Below are 25,702 nucleotides of genomic sequence, written 5' to 3' on the forward strand. Positions count from 1 at the left end.
CCTAGCTATTTAACATTTTTATCAGTGACCTGGAAGAAAACAAAAAATCATTGCTAATTAAGTTCGCCAATGACAAAATTTTGGGGAAGTGGCAAATAATGAAGAGGACAGGTCACTGAGACAGAGGAATAAGGGTTGCTTAAGTTGGGTGAAAATTAACTATGCATTTTAATATTACTATATATAAATGTATACATCTAGGAATAAAGAACACAGGCCATACTTACAGGATGGGGAACTCTATGTTAGGAAGAAGCGACTCTCTAAAAGAATTGGGGGAAGTGGTGGAGAATCAGCTCATCATGAGCTCCCAGTACAACACTGGCTAAAGGGGCTAATGGAATTCTGGGAGCTATAAAGAGGGGTTTCTCGAGCAGAGAGGTAATTTTACATGTGTGTTTGGCACTGGTGTTGACCACTCTAGAATACTGTGTCTAGTTCTGGTGTCCACAGATATTGATAAATTGGAGAGGGTTCAGAGAAGAGCCACAAGAAAGATTACAGGATTAGAAAACGTGCTTATAGTCGTAGACTCCAGGTGCTCAATCTATTTAACTCAACAAGAGAAAGGTAAGGGGTGACTTGATTGCAGTCTATAAGAACCTACATGGGGAACAAATATTTAATAATTAGCTCATCAATCTAGCAGAGAAAAGGTACAACATAATCCAATGCCTACAAATTGAAACTAGACAAATTCTGACTGGAAATAAGGCATACATTTTTAACAGTGAGAGTAATTAACCAGTGGAACAACTTACCCAAGGGTCTTGGTCTATTCTCCTTCATTGACAATTTTTAAATCAAACTTGGATCTTTTTCTAAAAGATATGATCTAGGAATTATTTTGGAGAAGTTATTCAGGAGATCAAACTAGATGATCACAATGGTCCTTTCTGGCCTTGGAATTTATGAAAAAACCTCTAGATGTATCTATTTTTGTTTTGACTTTCTGATGGATATCATTACTTTGGAGTAACTACAAAAGGCAACTTTTTATTGCAAATTATGTGAATGGCAAAAATTAGGATATAATTTTTGGATTATTAATCCTTTTCCCCCCTCTAAAATCCACATTTAGAGGTGGTGATTGTCAGCTTGAGAACGTAGTGATATTATCTGCAATGTTACATATATTCTTACCTTCCAACCCCATATCTATCCTTTAGTTTGGAGATTTCTCTAATTAAGAAGGATGAAGGACCCATGTGGCCAGAGCTTATAGTAGGTGACGCACGAGGAGAATTCATCATGGACTCTTCCCAGTGTTCTGCAGTAGCTGAACGTCTGATGCATCTTACCTCTGAAGAAATGGTAAGAAATTAAAAATAAAAATAACACTTGAAAATCCTCATAGCGATGCTCAAGTTGTACCTTCTTGGGGAGCCAGGCTCTCCCTTCCCTGACATTATGTAGTCAGTCAGGTCATTTAGGATTCTAACTACGAACATTTCTCTTCTGGTCAGTTACAATTATCAAACCATAGTAGCACTAAGTAGCTTTTTAATAATTTTTTGTAATTTACACATACAATATGAGGTTTAAATTGTAATGTAATCCACACACATACTGAATTCAGCTGACTTAGTGTTTGCTCAACAAAGCACACAAGGATGATTGAGTGTGGTGTGTTGTATTTTGTTTTCCTACTATAATTAGTCGTTGGCTGCATGTGTGTTCTTTCAGTATGCTGTCCCAGCTCTGCACAGATAGTGGACACAGCAGATCTCAATCGAACTGTCCAATAAAACCACAGACACATTGCAGTAGCCAAGGCACCTGGCCAGGTTTATTGTCGATTGAAGCACGGTCCTAGTGTCCCGGAGACTTTACAGGACCACTAACACATGTATGGCCGTAACAATGGACCAGCTCAGTGAATGGCGGGACTTTCCATCCCTCGCCTCGGCTGGACAAAGACAAACCCTCTGTGACCCTTCTTTTCTACACTGATAAAATCAAGTTCTTGTCCCTCTGAGGTGGTTAATTACCACCGTTTACCTTGTACATGTTGATTCGATCAGAACATCTCTATTCTTCACCCTTCATCCTAATCTTATATTTAACAGAGGGTCAGTGTGTCCTTGTATTATCTTCAGGGAGTGTGTTTACACCATAACACTGTATCAGGGTGTTCTGGTACCACCCTTCTGAAATGTGTTTGCGTGATTGTCCTGTGCCTAGGACTACTTAGGAATGTGTGTGTTTTTTTTCAATGCCAGCGCTGTTCTTGCCAGATTCTGTGAACTTGCAAGCAGATATGTTTTGTGACAGAGCCTGACTTCTGCTCATAACCTGACTTTTACTAACTTTGCTTTATATCAGCAAGGCTTGACCACTACTTTAGTTCAGGCCTCAGGCCTCTTATACCAGACCTCATGTTTCAGGTTCTTTCTTTCTACTGCATCTATCAGTTGTGAAATGGCTGTTCCAAGATGAGTTGATTAAAGTAATTTTTTGGAGGATGTTTTTCACCTGAGAAATACGTTAGTAAAACCTAATTATGACCTACAAAAAATAAATGAAAACCCAGGAATTTAATTTTCAGCTGTTTAGCCAAAACACAGAAATGTTCTGTTTAGAAAGCCCAGTCTTTATAGTTGATATGTAAGCAAAGGTAGTCATTTCCTCATATGAGCACCGAAACAAGCATATAGCTACTCAGGTACTTGTTTTGAGAGCCAAAATGCCATTTTGTGAAGCCACCATTGTAAATTGGTTGCCATAATGTGAGTGCCTAAATTTAAAATGTGGGCTTCTGACTGTAAAAGACATTTTTATCTAGCTCTCAGTTGAAGGCACAGACCTTTGTGTGTCTTTTAATATCTCCATCTGCAGTGAGTGGGTCCAGTCCAGGGGTTTCCAAATTTGGTTCGCGGCTTGTTTAGGGTAAGCCCCTGGTGGGCCGCGAGACGCTTTGTTTACCTGAGTGTCTGCAGGTACGGCCGCTCACAGCTCCCAGTGGCTGCGGTTCGCCTTTCCTGGCCAATGGGATCTGTGGGAAGCGGTGGCCCCTCGTCCAGTCTAATGTGCAATGTCAAACACTTATTTCAGATCCCAAGAGATGCTCAGATTCAGTAGATGGGATGTATCTCACAGTTAGAGGTGGCCAAACTATAACTAAGAGGCAATCTAAATTCACTGCACAATTGAAGATTTGGAACAATTCAATTGTTCAAAATTTGCTCACATTTTTATGGTCAAGAAGAAGTGTCTTTAGACTTCAGTCACCTCTGTGACACAAGTTCATGTGAATTCCTTATACTGCATGTGGTCTGATTCTCAGCTGGTCATTACCCCTTGCTCCAGCCTTCTGCCCTTGTGCTTAAACTCGCTGGGTGTAGCTGAGAACCATGGTGCTCTGTCCAGGTAATATGCTGATACACGTTTGGGGCCAGTGTGTCAGCTGTGAATGGTGAGGTCCTGATGTTTTACCAGAACTGATTTTGGAGAAGGATAGTATTCTCTGGCATGGAGTATAGTAATTCTTACAAAGTCCATGAGCTTCAAGGGTGGCACTGTGTGGTTCTTCCTGCTTCTAGAATCAAAGGCATTGGGGATAACTTCTCTTTTAAGGAAGTGATGATCAGGCAAGGACATGGACGTGATGTTTACATTTTTGGTGTGTCTTCTGCCCTGGAGATCTATCCATGTCTGAGTGGGTGAGACCATTGCCTGCTTGAATGAGTCTCACTGTAGCTACCACGGAGATGAGACTGTTATCTTACAACATTATATCGCATGGTCTGACTGTTCACAATGATGATTATTTAATACAATTTCTGCCCTGGGTGAACATTTTCTCAAAAGGCACTTTTGCCTCACTCCCATTGAGAACGAATGGAGCCTTTTTTGAAAGAGCGAAGTTCTCAGTAATAGAACACTACTCATCAGCCCCTGCTGAAGACTTAAGTTTCAGTTTGAAAAGTAATGGCAAAAAGTTCAGTAATCATAATTTTTTAAAAAATTATAGCCCAGGTATGAAATTTCAATGAGTTCTAACTATATGGGAAATTTTGAAAGGTCTGAATTATTCTATTATAAAGATTGTTCATGCCAAAAATTTGTCTGACCCAGAGTGGTAAATTTCTTAAAGGACTCATTTTAAAATTAATTAACTCCTAAATTGATTAACACATTTACTTGCAAATTCTCAGAAAATTCATTCAGTACTGAAAGTTCTGTAACTTTGGGGAGGATAAGGTGCATTTTTCATATATAACAAAGTAGCTGAATCCCTGCTTTAAGTGCCAATCTCAATGCTCTCAACTATGGAACAGCAAGTGGCATTTTCATAATTATTCCACTGTTATAAAATATAACACAGAAAAATTAACAAGGGTGCAAAGTCAAGCACTCAAAAGGTACGAAATGCTAGAATTAACTATGCTTATACATCCTAAATTTGACCCCTTAGTGCGTATGTGTTTTGATACAAACTTTAATTACATGATCAGATACTATTTTTTCCACAGGCCCCCTGCCTCATTTAGTACATAGGATAGACAGTGTTTGAGTGGTCAGAAGGTGAAGCATGAAGTAGAACCGGTCTATCTAGGTGTGACCTTAGACCGCACACTGAGTTACCATGCCCACCTGAAGAAGACAGCAGCTAAAGTTAAGACGTACAACAATCTTCTTAGCAAACTGGCAGGTTCATCATAGGGTACTCGTTCTCCAACTTTGTGGACGTCAGCTCTTGCCACCTCGTATTCGGTGGCGGAGTACTGCGCACCAGTTTGGAGTCGATCGTCACACACCAAACTGGTGGATACACAGTTACATGCCGCCAAGCGTATCATCTCCGGCACCCTGCGTCCGACACCACTCCCAGGACTTCTAGTTCTGAGCAATATTGCTCCTCCTCATATCAGACGAGAGGTTGCCACTGGCAAGTTACTGGAGAAAGTACGCGCCAGCTCAAGCTTGCCGCTGCACAATGACTTTTTTAAACCACCAGCTGCACGTTTGCTGTCACGTCACCCATTATGGTCTCATCCACCATGCCAGGATGTTAGGGTGGAAACACTCTGGCGAGAGGAATGGATATCTGTTATAATCCCCAACCAGTGCCTTGTCGCCAACCCCACAATTTGCCCTCCTGGTTTTGACCTGCCCTGTCACGAATGGTCCCTGTTGAACAGGTTCCAGACCAGGCAAGGTCTCCGTGCAGCCAACCAGTATCACTGGGGCCTTTGTGACAACCCCTTGTGCAGCTGCGGCGCAACACAGACGATGACGCACATTATCGATGAGTGCCTGCTGACTAGGTTCAGCGATGGCCTCGAAGAACTGCACCACGTCACTGAAGATGCCATCGCTTGGCTAAATGACTATGCACATGCTAAATAAAAGTAGTTACACAGCAGCTATTCAATACTGTGTGGCCCTATGCATTATTTAGTGCACACTATTCAAATCCTGGTCAGCAGACAGAATTATTGCTTTCCTTATGGTTTATCTGTGGTGCTCATCATTATAGAATCTGAATGCTTCACAAATAATAATGACTTTATTTTCACCACTCCCCTGTGAGGTGAGGAGGGTGGTATTATCTCCAGTTGACAAAGGGGAACACAGGCACAAAGATTAAGGTCAAAAATGTCCACTAGCTTTGTGTGTCCAAATTGAAATGCTTAGGACCTGATTTTTCAGAGAACTTTGCATTGTATAGCACTTTGTGTTCAAAGTGCACTCCCATTGACTTCAGTTGGAACACTAGGACTTGAGAGGCTCAAGCATGCTCAGTGAGGATGGAACCTTTGGAAATTTTAGCTATTAAGCTCTAGCAAGTCTCTACTGAGCATGTGCACACTGATTTTTTTCAAAAGTTTATAACTTGGCCAAATTTTTCATAGAGAGGGAAGAAGGCACATCCCTGACAGGTTACCTTCCTACCAAATTTTGAGTCCCTGCTATAAAGCATGGGAGAGCTAGAGCTTTTCAAAGAGGTCACCAGCATTTTGTAACATGGGTAAAAGAACATATTTTCCCCCCAGCCTCATTCTTGGAAACAGCTGAACCCTTTTTGCTGAAAATTTCCGGAAAAATCAGTCTGAGGCCGACAACAGCATGGATAATTTTAACCTAAGTGGTTAAAGTTTGGCAAAGCTATAAACCACTAAAAACAGTTTGTTTGTTTTTTAGTGAGAAGTGTTGGGCAACCTTAATAGGCAGCACAACAATTCCCACCTATAATAATCTGCAGTATATATTGCAATACTGTTACGGGTGGGTTGAGAATTACATAGGTTTTTAAATATGTTATGGTCCTGTAAATATAACAGGTATAGTTTATAGAAACTCTGGGCCAAATTCATCCGTGGTGTAACTCGACCTTATGAATGTTCCATCAAGGATTAGTTTGGCCCATGAATACATCAAAATAATAAGTGAAATTCCAACCAGTATGATTTAAATTCTTGTTTTTAATAAATTAGAGTATCTTCTACATTTTCCACTCTGGGGAAATTGTCCATAGTTTAATATTGATTGAGTGTAAATGACATTTAAAAAGAAAACTCAAAAGATAAGCTTAACTCACATTTATAAGAAGCTTTCTCCTTTTTTATCATCCCGGAAGTCCTGTTTAAAACAAAAACAAAAAACCTGTCATTTTAACTGCCCCTTGGGCTTAATTAGAAAGTGGTATCTGATATAAAATCTGGGAAGTGTGACTCCCTGTGGATCCTGATGTATTGAAGTTTTGAATTAATCTTTTTTCCACCCCTCCAGATGGGGTTAAAGAGAAAAGTATTGGTCTTTTGATCATTAAGTCACAATTAGCAACTTGTAACTCAAAAATTACATCACGCTTTAAAAAAAAAAAAAAAAAAAAAAACTATCTCTGTGATAGTTTGGGGGTTTTTTGGGGGGTGGGGAGAGTGGGGGGTAGGTGTCCAGTGTTTAAGCTGTAGTTTGAACTTGCTAAGTAATTCACCTTATTTAACAAATTTCTTAAGCACATAGTAAAATATTTTTTTGAGCTTGGATTTTTATAGCTGTAGATGCATTATATAAGGCATGATCCTGCTCAGTGCCCTCAACTCCTATTCATGTCAATGCTGATAACCTAGTAGGTGATATAAAGTAACCAGAGGACACTTTTTATTAAAATCATTGAATTTTGCAAGTCAAATTCTGTGGTGTATAGGTGATATGATTCAATATTTGGGTGTCTTTACAGGTAATCTTAAATTATACACCTGGTATTTTATTAGTGAATCAGGAGTGTTAAAATTTTATATTTACAAACAATGGATTTAGCTATTGAGATAAACAAAAATGCTAGTTAATTTTAAGATTTAAAAGGCATAAACTGGCTTTTTTAGTTAAAACCTGAAGTTTAGTATTTTATTTTAAAAACTAGTTTGTGTTCAAATGATGCTGAACTACAAAGTAACAATTTATCAAAAATGCCATTGCAATTTTCAGATTTTTAAAATATTTAAAAATAATAAAGTTTTTAGAAAATCCAATAAAATATATTTTTCTAACATGCACAATATGTTGATTCTAATCTTTCAATCTGAAATGAAGGCTCATTGTTACTCATTTGCATCTGTTTGCTAAAGAATAAATTTTGTGGTAGAATAAATTGAAATGCTCCAGGAGAGAGTGTTTTCTAATAAAAATTTTAGAAGGCAGGGTTGTGTTTTATTATGAACTTTGAAAATGGGACCTACACCAATATTGTACTTGGTAGACTCTGCATGTTCTTAATACGGTCTCTTAAAAAATTGTTTTGAGATTAATAGAATGCAGACCTGATTCTTCCTCTCTCTCCCTCCTCTCTCCCTCTCCCCCCCCCCCCCCCAAGTGATCACAGGCTACCCAGAACATTTGGGGAATGCCGGAGTGCACTCATCCAGGTCAGCTGTCTGATTCTAAGGAGAGTCTGATGAGATGATAGCCCACAAGCTCCAATATGAAATATTCCCCCCCCCCCCCTGAAATCTGCTGGTATTAGAAATAATCATGTCCCCCAGCAGATCTGGAGTATGATCATCTTTTGGATACTAGAGGTATTCAGAAATGGGAAGTTGAGCTAAATTGAGGTTGCACTGCTCTTCACCCTACTACTTTGCCTCTTGATTTTAACATCAGCATTAAAGAAAGAGGTGTGGTTGTTCTTCAGTCCTGTCTCTTAGCCTACAGTATAATTCATGTACCCTGTCTCTTCCCTTGCAATTTTAAAAACATTTCTCATGTTTTCTCCTTATCGGGTAACCATGTGTCCCTGAAAACTGGAAGTGTTCCTCTTAAAGTTATAAGAACATTTTGTTTGGTTTTTGTTACTCCTCCTTACAGATTGACCATTTTAAAGAAGTTATTGGCTAGCTGAGCTGGTGAACTTGATGACAAACTGAGCATATGTAACTCAAGTATTTTCCCCTCATGGCACTTTGCCCTACGTTCCCAGAGGCCTTCCCATGAGCCCCCACCTTCCAGTTGCACAAGTCCTCAAGACAGCCTTTCCTGCATGTAGAGGCACTAATCCTGCGGGTGTGGGAGGGAGGAGGAAGTTGGTGTGTTTTTTTTCAGCCAAACAACCTCCTTTTCTCTCGTTATCCCTTGGTGGGAGGGGGAAATCAGTTACGATCAAACAGAAACCAGTTTTGACAGGGATATTTCAGGTCAAAGCTTTGGTTTGATCCGAAACTAAATGTTTTGTCATTTCCAGGTATTTGTAACCTTTTGTGTTTTTTAATAAAACAAAAGAAATGGAGGGCTCAATTCAAGGATGAGAAAAGTGGTGGTGGTACCGCACCCCACCCCTTAAATCTAATAAACCCCATGGTTAGGATACTCACCTGGGATATAGGAGACCCAGATTTAAGTCCCTGCTCCGCAGCATGATCCTCCCAGTGCCTTAATCACCAGTTTATTTACCTGCTGATGCGGCAGGTTCGGCCGATCGCAGCCCCTACTGGCCACGGTTCGCCGTCCCGGGCCAATGGGGGTGGCGGGAAGCCCCGGCCAGCACATCCCGCGCCGCTTCTCGCCGCCCCCATTGGCCTGGGACGGCGAACCGCAGCGAGTGGGGGCCGCGATCGGCCGAACCTGCCACGTCAGCAGGTAAATAAATTGGCCCGGCCCGCCAGGGTGCTTTCCCTGGCGAGCCGCGTGCCAAACGTTGCCGACCCCTGCTCTAGAGTGTGGTATTTAGGGCACTCACCAGGCATGTGAGACACCCAAGTTTGAGTCCCTACTCCAATCAGTTTTTAATTATTTATACAAAGAGGAGCTTCTTCAACATCAGAGACTGAGCGACCCACCCCAGAATAACCAATAGCCCAGGGATTGGGGCACTAAGAGAGGGGAGACTTGGCTTCAACTCCTTGCTCCAGAGCAGTGATTTGAACCTGAATCACCCACATCCTGGGTGAATGTCCTTAACCTATGGACTTTTGGGTATAAGGGTGGGTGGCCGCTCCTCCTCCTTCTCTGATTGTGTGTGAGTGGTGTATAAGTCCCCTAGTGATCTAGCTCAAAAATTTGTATTTGTCCAAAACTATTTGGCAGATTTGTGTCAAATTTGCAAATAGTAGGGTTGACCTGAAACTACAATTTTGGCAAATAATTTATTCATCTAGAATATTTTGCCCAGCTCTATAAACTATTCCTCCAGGCAGTGAAAGCCCCATTCTCACTTACTCTGTTGGACAGTTGATTGGCAGTGGATGGGAGGTGCTGGTAAGCCAGTTTGGAGCTGGCATAGTCCAAGTTTGGAGATGGAATAAAGTTCCCTTTCCCTATCTCCAGTCCCTGATCAGTCCTACTTTCCTGAGCCTCCTGATCATCCTAGACCAAAGACAGTGTTCATAGTCCCCCGTTGCAACACGTTTTTATTAGGATACAAGTGTTTGGGGGATAAAAAGACACTCTCCCTCCCTTCAGCTGGAAGCTGGGTGGATATGGTCCCTTCCCTCCCTCTATTTAATTATTTCCATGTATTCATATTTTTCCATTTTATGGCACAGTCAGTCGGTTCTAATTCTGAGTTATCCATTCCCTACATAGAAGTACATGCATGATCAAATGACTTTAAAACTTCTAGTTTAGGCTTTCATTTTCTCTATGAAATGAAGAAAAGAAACTTTGTTATTTATAGCAGATGATATTTCTGTCACACGTTTTGAGCCAATAGATCTGTAGTCACACTATGTACCACTGAACTGCCTATAGACTCATAGACTTTAAGGCCATAAGGGATCATCATGATCATCTAGTCTGACCTCCTGCAGGTTGCAGGCCACAGAACCTCACCCAATCCACTCATGAAATAGACCCATAATCTCTGAGCAAATATTTTCTCTCGTCTCTCAATTTGAACAATATTATGCTGGTGGCATCCATATGCAAGCATAATAATTTTAAGAAAGATTCTCAAAAATTAATGTCCTAGAGCAGATGCTTGAGAACTAGTTGTAACTGTCTTTCAGGATAAAACATCAGCTACTTTAATTCTGCACCGCACCTTGGCTGTGAGCTCTTCATCTCCTAAGCAAAGCAGGTACTAATTATGAAGAGAGAAAAGGGAGAAAGGTGCTGTTTACTTGCAATGCACCTTTCACCAATGCATCCTGAAAGGAAGTAGCTTTAATAGAGGTATCAAAAAACTTAACATAAATCATCCAAAAACTTGAATGGAAAGGTTCTAACAGGCGTGTGTGAAACTGAAGAACTCTAAAACAGCTCAACCAGTTAACTTGTGCTTTGGATTGTTTCCTTCCTTAATGAGGGCTGCTAAACATGGCAAGATTGAAATTTCTAGCATAAACTGCTTTTCTGTTGTTCAGGATCAAAAATTCCAATCTATAGGCAAAATGCAAGGAGGCAATAAATACAAAGCGCAAACAAATTCACTTTGGTCAAACTTCAAAAAACACACATACACACACGTGCTCACACCTCGTAATTTTGAAGGCTTCTGTTAGAAAGTGAATTTGAACTAAGTCTCTTCTCCACTGAGAAGCTCAACTTCCCTCAGAAGAAACCTTTCCTCATAACAGCCCCTTCCCCCCTGCACCTCCCAAGTCAGGCTGCCCACTGTTTCCTCCATCCAGATATTTGTAAAAATTGTCTGTATTATGACTAGCTGTGATTTCAGACTAATACATTTGACCAAAGTCTCACTCTTCTGATTCCTAGAAATTAGAGATGGAAAATACTGTAGCTTATCAACAGTAATAAATCCCCTTTCAGTGTACGACTGTTCCTTACAGTTGTAGATTGAGTACTTTATAAATGCCTAACTAGAAAGCAAGAACGACATTCTAGTGCTTTATGAAGTCTAGTTTATTAAAGTGATTTTTTTTTTAAAAGGACTGGTTATCTGCTTTCTTGAGTGCATCTCCCTTAGCACATATCCACTACATACTGTGCTCTCAATTTTTGCCTTGAGAAATAACAGCCAAAGGTCAAGCGTGTATCCTTTTCCATTATCAGAAGGATAAGAGAGCTATAAATCTTATGTCAATTTTAAGTGATTACTAGAAGTGCTGAGAGGAGGTTTGTATTTGGAAGATAAACAGGAGCTACTACATAGTGAGTCATCCCATCACTTTCTGGCATTTCTGCTAGTTTTAAAACTGAAGGTAAAAATACCTGTCTCGCTGTGATGACACTTTACTATGCAGTCAGTGTAATAAGTATGGGAGAAGCATGGCAACTGGTAAAAGGTATAGACAATCCAAAGGGCCACCCACAAGTGAACAAAGTCAAAATAGAAACACTCCTTTTGTGAGTATTCTTTTGTCAGTATCCTATGCAAATGAAAAGGCTCTACAACTTCAACACCAATGAATGCAAAATTAACATACACCTGTGAATCTAGGAGTACAGCTGTGCTATGGCAAGTAACAACCATTAGCTGAAGGGATGACTTTAGTTTGAAATACCTAGATTGGAGCCATATTCATCCCTGATGTAAATCCATTGACTTAAATTTGGCCCTGGACAAACTGAAACCCTAGTTCTCATTCCAGCATGGTTCCCAGCCCTTTATTCCAGAGAAGGTACCGGGTACAGTAGCTAAAATGATTACCATGAAGTTTACTTTGAGTTTTTTGGAAGAGACCTTTTAAATGTAAGTTTTATTTGATATACATGGACATTAAAGATTGCATGGCCCTTTCCCTAAGAGAAGGGAATTGTCCAGGTATTCCTCAACAAAAAGTTCCCCTTCCAACCCTGTTGCACATTGTGTTGCATACCAGTTATCTACTACCTTCCACTCCAGAAGTGGCTGCTTTTCTGGTAGATAAGTAAATGCATGAAATGCTTTTGGATCATTGAGTATGAAAGAAGCTGCAGAACTGTAAATTGTTATATAAATCATTGCTGTTCATCTATAAAGCTTCATTATGAATATATAGTTTAGTATAATATTGTGTACCAGGTATTCCAGATTTTCAGTGCATTTAATTGTTTTCTGGTTTCAGAATCCAAACCCTGACAAAGAAAACCCTCCTTGTAATGCACAGGAATTGGAGGAATGTGATATTTTTCTTGAAGACAGCACAAGCTTATGCAGATTTGATGGTAACACCTTGAAAATCACTCATGTGGTAAGTGAAATATGAAATCCAATTATGCTTACCCAAGTATCTCCCCTTCATACTTCTATACTGAAAAATCTTGATTTCTGTTTTCTGTGGTGAGACGTCTTAAAAACCACACCAGACACTCAGCTGGTATAAATTGGTGTAGCTTCATTGAAATCTTGTAAATACTTTCTGTAATGAAAAACCTCAGTAATAGTTAGCTGCATATTTGCACAAATATATATGCTGTAGCAGTACACTTCTGCAAAAATGGAAAATCTCTCCCCAGCACAGGTTTTAATTGATGATCCTTATACAACCATGCTATTTTGGAAATCTAAGTTCTTCTAGTATATGTTCCTGTCGGTGCTCCACTATAGGATGTGTGCATGCAATTGCAACCAGAGACTACAATGTAGTGACTGTAGGAGAGCAATGCCTCATGCTCTGAATGAGAGGTTATGGAGAGGCATGAGCCTGCCACCGCACTGTTCTTTCTCAACTGCCTGTGGCTCAAGAAAGAGTTCTGCTGTATGCAGCTTCCTGCCTTCATTTTGTGAATTCTTTACCATATTATTTATTTTAGTAGTTTTTTCTGCATTCATTTGATACCTATTTATTTTATTTAACACTGGTGTGTTAGTAGAAGAGGGGAGAGGGGCTCCTTTCCCTCCACTTCTTGGATCTTTCAGCCCTAGCTCTGGAGAAGTCCCTATCCCCCGGAACATTGGTCATAGGCCATCTCGGTCCTTGTTGTTGCTTCATTTGCAGTTCTGGACGAGGAAACCTATCTCTTCAAACAAGGAAATGAAGAAAAGAAATAGGTAGCCCCATAAGACCCATTCTCAGGAGACCTCTCGTCCCTCTAAGGGTATTGTAGAAGCTCTGACTGAGTGCGGTACTGAAGCCTTGGTACAGAGGCAAAACCTCATTTGGACATAGCTATCACCAGAGTAACTACTGAGGCAGCACCGTCTGACACCTTGCAGCACTGCAAGAGACCCAGGTCTATCAGTGCGATGGTAGCAGCATCTAACCATACCTCTGAAAAAGGAGATGACACCACAATTACCTCGATACCTCAACAGCCTCCATCTCGCCAATCGGAATCATCCCAAACTTCATGTAAGGCTATCAGAACCCTCTACCTCCTCCTTCCCAGTTCCTTTCTTCAGAGGATCTCATTCTCTCTCATGAACCCAGAGTCACCAATATGGAGAAGATCTACCAGTGCCATGTCCTCAGTACCTCTGAGAAAGTAGCAAGTTGAGACTTGCTTAAGTCTCCAGGCTTTGGTACCAGTTAGGACACTGGAGGCCACCCTGATCCTTAGCTCGGGGAAAGATTTGTTGGGGAAAAAATGGAGGAAAAAATCCCTGCACTTAAGGAACTTGGAGAATCATAGGGCACAGTTGTGATTCATTGTGCATCCTAATATAATTGCAGAATCTGCACAGATGATGCTTCTTACTGAACTGAGCATGTGCAGAGAGAATAGTTATGAGGTCTTGTGAGTTCCATCAGCCTAAATGATATCTTCTGTGTAAAAGGAAAGTGTACATTTTCTGTTTTTTCCTGCTTCACAAAGTTTTGCTAACAGTCATTTTTTCCCTTCCCATGGGCTCTCCCAGTTGCATCTGCTTATTTGGGGTAGTTGAGTAGATAAACTAAGCTCCTCTGAATCCCATCTTTGCAAACTGTAGATAGAACAAATGTCAATATTCAAAACCAAAAATGAAATCTGTCCAGTATTCAGAGGCAACATATACTGCCTGTTTAGCAGTCTGTGTTATGCTCCACTTTTGTCTTGGATACTTGCTTGACTAGTAGTTATGCTGGTCTTCTGGTGTCTTTGCACCAGTATTAGGCAAGTTTAGTCATTTGCAAATAGTCTTTTATAAAAAGTGATTTTGAATTAATTTGTTCATTCTTATTAAAGTGATGTTTCGGTAGCACTTGCTATTGTTGGAAGTATTAGCAAGCAGATGTGATGCATGGTTTACAACATAGCTGTGTTTCTGACTTGCATTATATGGTGCTCTAATGTGAGAAAATACGCCCCGTGGATTAGATTTAAGACTACCAAACTCATTTCACTTATAAACTCTACCATATATGAAAATAGATTCTGAAAGGGAGAAGTCTCGTGTATCAAAAGAGTGGATGCTAAGTGCTATGTCCCTGAAGATCAAACAGTGCATGAAAACATCTTTCATACTAGTTGAATATTTTCAGAACTAGTAGAAAATTGTTCCAGTACTTCACAAATCTTTTTATGGTTTTATAAGACTAGGTTGCTGTTTGCTGAAAAATAATCTTCCATGACTAATCAACAAAGCACTTTCTCCAAAGTACTGTATGTGAGAGTAATAATGCATCTTGTTTGTGTCCAACCCAAGAGGCTAATATATTAACTGCAATCATTGTGGGGAAGATCATTACAGAGACTGTACATATAACAAGCAAAGAGATGCTTATGAGATGAGAGAACTCCTCTTTACACTCAAAGATCAAATAATTTCCAGCTAGCTACTAGGAAAGAACAGGCTCAATGCAAATTGATTTGTTTTTAAAATACTTTATTAAATCCCCCTCATCCCTGTGTGTGTGTGTGTGTGTGTGTGTGTGTATGGTGGGTGGGGGAGGGAGTTGTATCAAATCTACAGGTGACAGACAACCCTTTGATCCTGAGAAGAAGGGGAGGGATAGGCTCAGGCTACTCACAATCCCTCCTTTCTTTCCCCCTGCCCAGAGCACTAAATGTAGGACAAGTAGTAATGGTCCTAATCTGCAGCAAGGGAGATTTAGGTTAGATGTTAGGAAAACTTTCTAACTATCAGAGTAGGTAAACCCTGGAATGGGTTAGCAAGGGAGGTTATGTAATTCCTGTCATTGGAGATTTTTAAGAACAGGTTGGACAAACACTGTCAGGGATAGTGTAGGTTTACTTGGTCCTGCCTTAGCGCGGGGGTCTGGTATAGATGACCACTCAAGCTCCCCTCCAGCCCTACGTTTCTATGAATCTGCATAAGAGACCCAAAAGTTGGCTTGTTGACCTTGCTCGTCTGGAGGAATGAGGAGAGTCTTTAGTTCTTCACAGACTGAGGTATCTTTGAGTGTACCGTCATTTTGTCTTGTGAGGAATGCAAGAGAATTCAGAGGCTGGCTGAATCCTAGGGGAATAGGCTGAAGGGGGCCAACTCTGAATGCTAGATATTTGACATGGAAGCCCTTTAACATCACATTGGACACAAGTAAATGCCTGGAATTTTTTTGGACAAATGGAGAGTTGGTGTCTCCCTCATTAAAGTTAAAAATATAAGAAGTTGTGGCCTCCTGCTTTAAAATCTATCTGTGTTTTGTTTCATTCTCACGTGTCATGATCAATTGTGGATGAGCATCTGTGATCCTTTACAAAAACATGGTTAAACGACTGATTACTTCAGCGACTTATATTTTGTTTGCTGAAATTTGGACAGGACACTCATATAGTGATGATGTTTAAGTTTCTAATCCTATTATTTTTGAAAAATAGTCTTTGGGAATTGAAGGAAAATTGTGTAGGTTATTAAGTTAGCCAGAAGAGAAGGTCTGACATTTGGTTTACAGTTTTTATGTTAGGAAACTTATCAAGACAATAAAGTGGACCAAAAATACTTGTAGAATTGGCTCATTATCAGCTTCAGATATCTATTGAGACAGGTAACCTGGTAAAAGGAATTCTTGTCAGGGTGAAATGGACATCCTCAGATCCACCTTGCTGCAGGCCTCTGGATTCCACTAGAAAATCCAAAAAAAGCATGAGGACCTGCATGAGGCCGGAGATGATTTTAAAGATCAGGTGGAACCTCTTTGTTTTCTGCTAAGGAATCAAAGCTTATCCTGTATTCTCTTGGGTATATATCCTGTCCCTTGGGCTTCCCCCAAAAGGGGAAAGTTATGGCTTTCTCTGAAGGCTGACTCTGAGAGCTGATTATCCACCTCCATCTCCTGTGGCGGAATGCAAGACTACTTTCAACAAGCAAGCTGATTCTAAAGGCTTCTGGAGTGCATAGCCCACCAGCCAGTCACTTTCTATAGCCTACTAGGATCTCTTAGAGTCTCTAGCCTCTGATTGTCCCTGTTCACTTTGGACACTTGGGACCTGATCATTACATGGTGGGGCTATGAGGTTTCATTTTCAAAAAGCCCTCTGAATTTGTTGTCCAGATAGCCTTTTCTCAGGAGGGGATGCTGTAGGTAATCCAAAAGCCCTTTTGGTAAAGAAGGCCATAGAGTCATTTCACCTGATGAAAGGGGTTTTTATTTCAGGTGGTAGTATCTCGGCTCTCTATGAGCTGAGGGGTGAAAACATTATGTACTTATTGTCTTGTAATAGGGGATACTGTGTGTGTGTCTGGCCAGCCGTTAGAGAGAGAGAGAGAGAGAGAGACACACACACACACACACATACGTCCCTGCCCTTTTAATCTAAATGAAGTTGACTCTCAGATTTGTGGCTAAAGAAAGCCTCAGGGCAAGAACAGTTAGTAAGCAGCCTCTTACTGTCTAGAAAAATTCTAAAACAAATTCTGTTCATGAACTGAGTATCTTCACTTATATTCTTTGTAGCTTAAAGTTACACATCTACTTTTCAGTTGATTCTTTTTGTTGGTGATAAAGCTAGAATAAATTAGTTAAAATGTTATGGAATGAGCAGCAATGCAAATTATTTTAGCCTACAGAGTATATATGCATGATAGTGTCCAATGTGAACTTCTTTGGGTTGGCTTTTGATATCAGAAACACTGAGCATTACATATATTTTTTTCATTCACTCTCTCCCTTCCCCTACTTACAAGTTAACTTTTATCCATAACAGTTCTTGTATCATGATTTTAAGATATAGCTGTTTTCCAAGTAAGGACTAGTTATGAGGATTATTATATTTAGGGCAGGAAAACTTAACCATTGATTAAGCAGGCAAACCTTTATGCGAAAGAAAATGACTGCAATAAAGGAGTGTGTGTGTGTTTTCTCCTTACAAGCCTCCAATAATTGATGTCCAGGCATTATCAAGATTCTTTCTTTTCATTTGAGAGAAAAAGTGCATCCCTGGAATCAAGAAGCTAATAGCAGTTATTGACACGTCGTTTTGTTTGACTGTCTCTCTTTTTCAGACTAAAGAAAGGACAGCTGATCTTTTATCTCATATAGGTGGATACTATCATGTAAATCAAAAGGGATAACGTGATTCTAATTAATTAATGTAACTATAGTCAGAACTCTCATAATTCTTTTAATAACTGACATGGTGGCTTTATTTTAATTAGCTGTAAAATTTGATTAAATGAACTTAAAGACATTTGGGTTTTTTTCTGCTTGCTTTGCAAGAGCCATGCGAAAAATGGTTACAGCAGTGTTATTAAATTGACCTGAAATGTGAATTTTCATGATAATGTTCAGATTCTAGAACAGGGGTAGGCAACCTATGGCACGCGAGCTGATTTTCAGTGGCACTCACACTGCCCGGGTCCTGGCCACCGGTCCAGTGGGCTCTGCCTTTTAATTTAATTTTAAATGAAGCTTCTTAAACATTTTAAAAACCTTATTTATTTTACATGCAACAATAGTTTAGTTATATATTATAGACACGGCTGCTACTCTGAGACTTCTAAAAAGAGACCTTCTAAAAATGTTAAAATGTATTACTGGCAGTCGAAACCTTAAATTAGAGTGAATAAATGAAGACTCGGCACATCCTGTTCTAGAATTACCTAAAACTAACTCCTAATCCTCCTTCTCCTTTTTTAATAAATCAGCTACACGGTCAAAATGTTCACTTGGCTGCTGGGCCATCTGTCTTACTCTTTATTAGGTGCTGACAATAATAATATTTTAATGAGTAGCTTTTGGTCAGTGTTAAAATTTTAATCTTAAAATTAGTCAAGAAGATCATTAAAACTTCATTAAGAACCAGCCTTCATGGAAAGTAACATTGTGATCTGAAGATAGCTATTTCAAGTGAGTTTTAGCCATGGTGCAGTATGTGACAGCCCATTCATTAACCTGCGCTTCTCAGTGGAGGCATATGTTACCGATGCTCCATGTTCTGGCTGCCCATTGGCTTCTAGGTGGAGTTAAAGGTGTTGGTTATGACCTAGAATCTCTAAATGCTTTGGGGCCTGCAAAAAAACCTAGAGTTTTCAGGTGCCTAAGTAGCCCCTGGAATCATGGTTAAAGTTGCCTCGTCCCATCCCCCCCACCACCACCACCACCACCACACACACACACACACACACCAAAATCTGAAATGCCCCTGTTTCCTCCCTTCCCAGTTCACATCCCCAACTTTGCCATGTGCAAACGGCTAATTTAAAAATATAATATAGTACTTTTATCCGATTTAAAGTAGTTAGCTATTAATATTATTTAACAGTAATTTTTTCCAGAACTCTGCATTTATTTATTGTTAGTTTGGTTGGTTGGTTATTGGCTTAGCTTTTTTTCCTATTGATTTTCTGTGAATAAATGTTGCACCAGTGACCTGCCATAGATGAAGTTTAAAACTGATCTGTCTATATATATTTTTATTCTCCTTTTGAGGATAACATAGATAAAAATACACTTTTAAGTGCATATTGTTTTTTTGTTTTTTGTTTTTTTTGAAAGTGTGCCCACAAGATGCATAGTGCAGACTCCCATCCTGCCCCCCCCCCAATTTTCTCTCTAGCCTACGTCGCCCCCTTTGCCCCAGGAAGAGGTTGTAGCTGCCCATGCTAGGAAATCTTGACAGTTCTAATTAATAAAATATAGAAGAAAAATGGGACTGTTTAAAAGGCAGCTACACATATGAAAGGCCAAACACTGGGAGGAGAACACCCTACTCTCTTCTGTATAGTAGGAAGGGGCATTCTTTAGGTAGGTTGCATGCTTTGAAAGGAAATGAGTTAGTTTTGTTTGGATCTTAGTTTGTTGAGCTAGAATGATGTTTAACAGCAACAAAGTGTTTTATCCCAGCAAACAGGTTTATTTCAGACCCTTTACCGTTCAGATTCATCAGCGACTATTCTTAATGTTTCCAGCTACTGTGTTAAGAAGAGAGCAAAGTGGAAACAACAGAACTCAGTTTTGGCTTTTTTTATACCCATGTATGCTCATCTGCCCCACATGAGTCACAAAGCTTTCCATTCTGCCAGCATAGAGGCATCAACTGAGAAGGATTTAATTTTTAAAAAATAACATCCCTCTTGTTTCAAAATCAGGGTTTCTTAAATGTATTTATATATTTATTTGACTAACTTCCAATCTGGACACAAGATTTGAGAAGTAAGAATTTATTGAACTGTATGATTTTAATCTTATCAATGTTCCTTTTAAGTTTTATAGTTGTGAATCATAGATTTTTTTTGGGGTGGGGGGTTAGTTCTTGGAAGAAAACCTCTCTCTCTTCCTCTTCTGCCCCTCTGAGCCTGTGCACCCCCATATGCACCAGAGGATTGTGCAGCTATATGGTTAAAGCTCTCAGCACCAGTAGGATGATATTTCTTTGGGACAGAGTGCAGTCTAGTAGAGCAGAAGACTAGGAGTCAGGACTCCTGATTTTTTTTCCTTGCTCAGAGAAGTTGGAGTAGATATTAAACTTATTTCTTAATTATGTTGTAAATCTTGATTTGATCCCAGTTTGAATGGCCTTTGTCTGTTTTTCCAGATCTGAAGAGATTTATACTCGATAGTGTTTTCACCAAATGGTGTAGAACATATCATTACTTTTACATACTATGCAGTTGTAGATTTCCAAAGATGAGATTTTCATTTCCACTTGAAGTGGTTTGATTACAGCAGTCACAACAAGCTCAAAATCTTAAATAAATAAATAAATTCCTCTCTCATATTTCATGGCCACAAACCCCAGGCCATTCTAAGCGTTTTAGAAAATAGTGCAGTTTAGGCAAACTTTAATTAAACTGAATGCAAACAGCTGTAGTTTTTGTACGAGTACTGAATCTTTTCCTCTTAAGCAAATTTTAATGCTTTAGAAAATACCAGATTCAAATCTGAAAAAAACAAGATAACCTATTCATCCACAGAACTCAACAAGCGCATAGGCAGTGAAAGGTTCCCTAAAGTGTCTCTTAATAAACATTAGCCCTTGAGAGCAAGGACCAACTATAGTAGTCAGAGGGAAATTTTGCCTCCCTGATCATCCAATAGATAAGGTCTTTACTGACACCATTAACAAGTATTCGTACCTATTGTGGTGATGGTTTTGTGATTTCAGCACCTGTCCATGAGGCAATTTAGTGATAGCACCATGTAGCTGACAGATAGAGAGGACTTATGGTCATTACTGACCTGACTTGAATTATGGGTGTTTTTAAATCAGTGACCCTGCAATTTAGCGCGCACACGCACACACACTACAGTTTTAGAAAAGGACACATTTAATTCAATGTGTAATCTTGATCACTACCTTTAACAGTACATTTTTTTCCTTATGTAGTGTCTTACATAATTAATCTCCTCCTGTTGTTTTCTTCCTCTTTTTCCCCATCTCCTTCCATTAACCAAAACAAAGTCTGAATAATTGGCCTCGGAGTAAGAGTTTCCACATCTCATTAGTTGTCCTTTGGAGCTATCCACCAAATTGTCACGGTGTATGTGACTGTTCGTATTGTAATAGTGCTCAGAGGCTCATCTGGAGCCCCATAGTGTAGAAACTGTACAGATGTGGTGACCGTCACTGCCCTGAAGAGCATATACAAGACAAAAGGTGGGAGGGGAAACAGCAGAGCCACAGAGGTGAAGTGACTTGCCACAGGTCACACGGCAGGTTAGTGATTGAGCAGGGATTAGAACTCAGGTCTCCTGACTCCCAGTCCTGTGCCCCATCCACAAAACTGTGCTGCCTTGCACTTTGAAAGTCTAATCAACAGGAATGCTAATGAACTGCACCATTTCCAAACCCTTTTGATGGGAAAGAAAATAAATACATGTCTATTTTTAATTCATTTTCATTTTTATCTATTATAAAAGCAGTAATCTCTAGTCATAGTATTCAGCCTTTTTGAAAGATGTCCTAAATGTTTCGTCTTTGCATCTAATCCATCCTACTCAAATTTAATTGCTTTATATATCTCAAAGCTTACAAATCACTTGAACCATCTTTTTTTAAATTTTAAAACACCAAACACTTTTAAAAATATTTTCCTTTTAATAGTTGAGTTTATAATTCCTTATTGTTAGAGTATTCCAGCCTGGTAGTCCAGAAACAGATGTCTTCATGTTTTATAATGCATCTCAGTGATATAAAGAAAAATGAGGTAAGGCTGCTATGGGCCAGGGGAGAAATACATGAAATTTCATGCCTAGACAATTTTTCTTTGTTAGAATTAACACACAAATACACTGTTTCCCCTAACTTTCCACCATGTACTTTGTTGTGTTAATTCATTTCTGCACACTTTGCTCAAGTTATATGTCTGAAATCACTTGACGCCTCTGATTCTGAAGTCTGTGAAAATCCTCCTTGTAGAAATGATTCAGGGGAATATCAGAATTCCTTTACAGAGATGTGAATAATAGTTATTGTTCACCTTTAACTAGATGATGGTATAAAATATTAAGCTTTGTATATCTTTGTGCTCATAAGAGAGGTAGAACTTTTGTGAAACATTAGCTCAAGTTATGTCTGCACCACTGATTTCTGTCAGTACAGCTATGCTGGTCACAGGGCCGGCTCCAGGCACCAGGCACCCAAGCACGTGCTTGGGGCGGCACCTGGTAAGGGGCGGCGGGAGGAGCGCAGCTCAGCATTCCACGGGGGGGCGCTCCGGCGCTGCTCGGCGGGGGGGGGCAGCGCTCGGCGGGGGCGGGCGGGCTCCAGCAGCGCGGCGCTCGGCGGGGGGGCAGCGCGGGGCTCGCGCGGGGAGGGGGTTCCGGCGGCCTCGGCACGGGGGGGCGGGCTCCGGCGCGCGGCAGTCGGCGGGAGCGGGCTCCGGCGCGCGGCGCTCGACGGGGGGGGGCGGCGCGGGCGCGGTGCTGGAATGGGGGTTCCGGCTGCGCTCGGCAGTGGGCGGGGACGGGCTCCAGCGGCGCGGCGCTCGGTTGGGGGGGGGGCGGCGCGGGGGGGGGGGTTCCGGCGGCGCTCGGCGCGGGGGCGGCGCGGCGCTCGGTTGGGGGGGGCTCGGGGGCGGCGCTTTTTTTTGCTGCTTGGGGCAGCAAAAAAGCTAGAGCCAGCCCTGGCTGGTCAGGACCGTGATGAGCTCTGATTCCTAATTGACATAGTTTTACCTTCAGAAGCCTCTACTGTAGACACAGTTATACCAGCAAAATTGAGATTTTACTGGTATAGCTTGTTTTACTTTGGGGGGGGGGGGAGTGATTTTATTACAACTCTGCAAAGCACAGGTTTGCTATTAAAGCTGCTTCCATACTAGGAGCACTTTGCTGATATACTATCCCAGTATTTCTGTACTCCTAGTGCAGACATAGCCTCAGAATGTTATTCAACTTGTTGCTGTTGGGTAAAATTAAGAAAACAAAATATTTAAGGACATTCCCCACCTTGAATAATATCTAAGTGTACATACCATGAATTAAATCTGTTCAGTAAGAGGATTTTTATTGTAACTTCATTTTTTTCTGAGATTTTTCTTCTAAAACATCCATGCAAGGTGTCATCATTTAGAGTGCTAGCCATTAGCCTCCACTGAATGTACTCTAATTTAGTCCTATAATTTGTGTGTTTAAAAATAACACTTGTCATATCTAACTCAAATGGAATTGTTCAACTTCCCTATAAGGAATTACACTGATTGCTTGCTTTAAAAGTTAGGAGGTAAAAGTTACTGACTCTTCCATGCTCCTTTAGTTTTATGAACAGCAATAGCCAGGGCTAGGCCAGTGGCAACCCAGTATGTTATCACAGATCAGGACCGGAAACTTCAGTTTGTCTCATTCCCAAGTCAACAGGGATTGGTTTTGCTATGAAAGGCAGGGCTATTTGCTGTGGAGGGAGTAGCTGCGTCAGAACAGGACTGGCATTGATGGGCTTTGGACACACTATGTGACCTGGGTACTTTGAAAATAGTTGATTAATGTGGAGTGAAGGAAGAAAAAGGAAATTATTTGGATTGATGAAGATACGAAAAGGTTTCCCAGCAGGGGCTCCTTACATCTAGAATCACTGTGTGGTTCCTGTCACTTCCTCTCTTCCCCCACCATGAAGGGGAGGTCACAGCTGCCAAATTTTGTGCAAATTATTTGCAAATACGTTGTATAATAAATATAAAATTATAGAATTAAAGTTAAACTGTGGTTAAAAGAATGTGTTTAAAAGAAAGGCCCTAACTAGCAAATAAAAGAAAGCCCTTGAACGTAACGAGTTGCAAGGCCAGAAGGAATAAAATAGGGAGGCTGTCTGGTTCACAAGAATAACGCATGAAATAAAGGAAAGTTTCTAAAATGAAGGCCTCTGACCGATAGGGATGACTGCAGATGGTTTTAAGTAAGACAAAAAAATTGTCTTCGATTGAGTCTATATGGACCTTCCCACCTCACATACCAGTGCTGTCTCAAAAATTAGGGCCTATGTGAACCCAGTTGCAATGAAAAAAACTGTTGGTCAACAAGAAGGAGGGGAAGAGATAAAGAGGAAAGGCCTTGGAGAGAGGAGGTTGAAAATTTTATCTGGATTAAGACTGGAAATAAGGATGAAGGGTCTCAAATTGTTTTTAGCTGATGTCAGTAATTGGCAATGACATCACTTGTGTGTTAAAGGTTATATAAAAAAGTAATCTCTTATAGGGTTCATTGCTAATACCTGCCTGGTCAACTTGGAGCCAACCAATATGGGTCTAAACACCTCTGGGTTTAGCCCATTTGTAAGTATCTTGATCAAATGCTTATAAATGTTTTGTTTCTATCTGGATGTAGAAAATCGCTTATTTATTAGGTTTGTTAGACATGTTTAGGGAAATTGTACAAATACCATTCAGCCTTTGGATTTAATAATGAAATTTATGGTTAAATTAGTGTTGTGGTAAAACCCTGCATAAATAATAATTCCAACATATGTAAATTAGCTCACTGAATAATTTGTGTATTTGTAAATGTTATAGGATCGGGGGATGATCGGGCAATATTCTACATAACTGTTACATTCCCTTTCTTCCTGTATCTCAACTTAACTTCTTGCTGAAGCACAGTTCTGACTTTTCAGGACTTTTTGAAAACTATTATGCACAGTTAATCCTCAGGGCTATTGTAAGTAAATCTTTGATAAATAAGTGTTAATACCTCCCAGTCAATTTCAAATAATACTATAGACTTTTGTAGTAACACATTTAATGTACACAGAACACATTTTAATAATAATACTTTTAATACTATGAATAACTTTGAGGAAAAGCTATTGGACAATAAATCTACTGGTGTTCCTAATTCAGACTGCTCCACCTTTGTTTCTGTTACATATATTCAAATATAAGGTTTCAACATGACAGTTTCTATACTTTAGCACACAACTCAAAACACACTTCCCCTCTGATTTTCTCTGAGATGATTTCTCAGTGTTCACTCTGGGACCATAGTATGTAGTGTGTGACCCGGACTCATCAGAGCTTGAGAAATGAAAGCATCTCAGTCCTTTCAAACACTTCAGAACCCTGTCAGCAAACAAGCAGTCTGTGGATTTCCACAGCTAGCAGCATTCCAGACCTTGGGTTAGCAGCTGTCTGGTCTTCTCAGGTACACCCTGAATAGGTACAGTTATTGGGACCCATCCCTCACAGCAAACATAATGGTTGGTCCTGAATCAATCAGCAGCTCAAGTCTAAAGAGCTATTTTTAACCTTTTCCCCTTTGCTGTCTGGCTCAGCTTTCAGAGGGTGATTAAGGTATGACAGGTAGGTTTCCCACAATGAAAATTTGCCATACCGCCTCAGAAGAGCTACTGGGCATGTCTGGTAAACTACTGGTACTACTGGTAACTTCCTGTACTGGCAGTTTCTGGTCTTTCTGAGTTGCCCTACCTTGCTCTTCGTACGTATGCAAAGACACAATGTCCAACTAAGATTCATGTCTCTTCCCCCACTGCTTCACTTCCCCTCCCCTGGAGAAACAAAGTCAAATGTTGCACGATAACACATGTGTGTTAGCCAAGTAATTTGTAT

General features: G+C 40.3%; 1 protein-coding gene across 1 annotated transcript in view; it reads left to right on the forward strand.

The window, feature by feature from the left end:
- Nucleotides 1–25,702, forward strand: part of NUDCD1 (NudC domain containing 1) — a 119,191-nt gene that overhangs the window by 81,408 nt on the left and 12,081 nt on the right. The window contains exons 7-8 of the mRNA XM_065398764.1: nt 1,170–1,314; nt 12,447–12,572. Of these exons, the coding sequence (XP_065254836.1) occupies nt 1,170–1,314; nt 12,447–12,572 (271 nt within the window). The remainder of the gene's footprint in view (nt 1–1,169; nt 1,315–12,446; nt 12,573–25,702) is intronic.

The sequence above is a fragment of the Emys orbicularis genome, chromosome 2, assembly GCF_028017835.1.
Source record: "Emys orbicularis isolate rEmyOrb1 chromosome 2, rEmyOrb1.hap1, whole genome shotgun sequence".
In the NCBI taxonomy this organism is placed as follows: Eukaryota; Metazoa; Chordata; order Testudines; family Emydidae; genus Emys; species Emys orbicularis.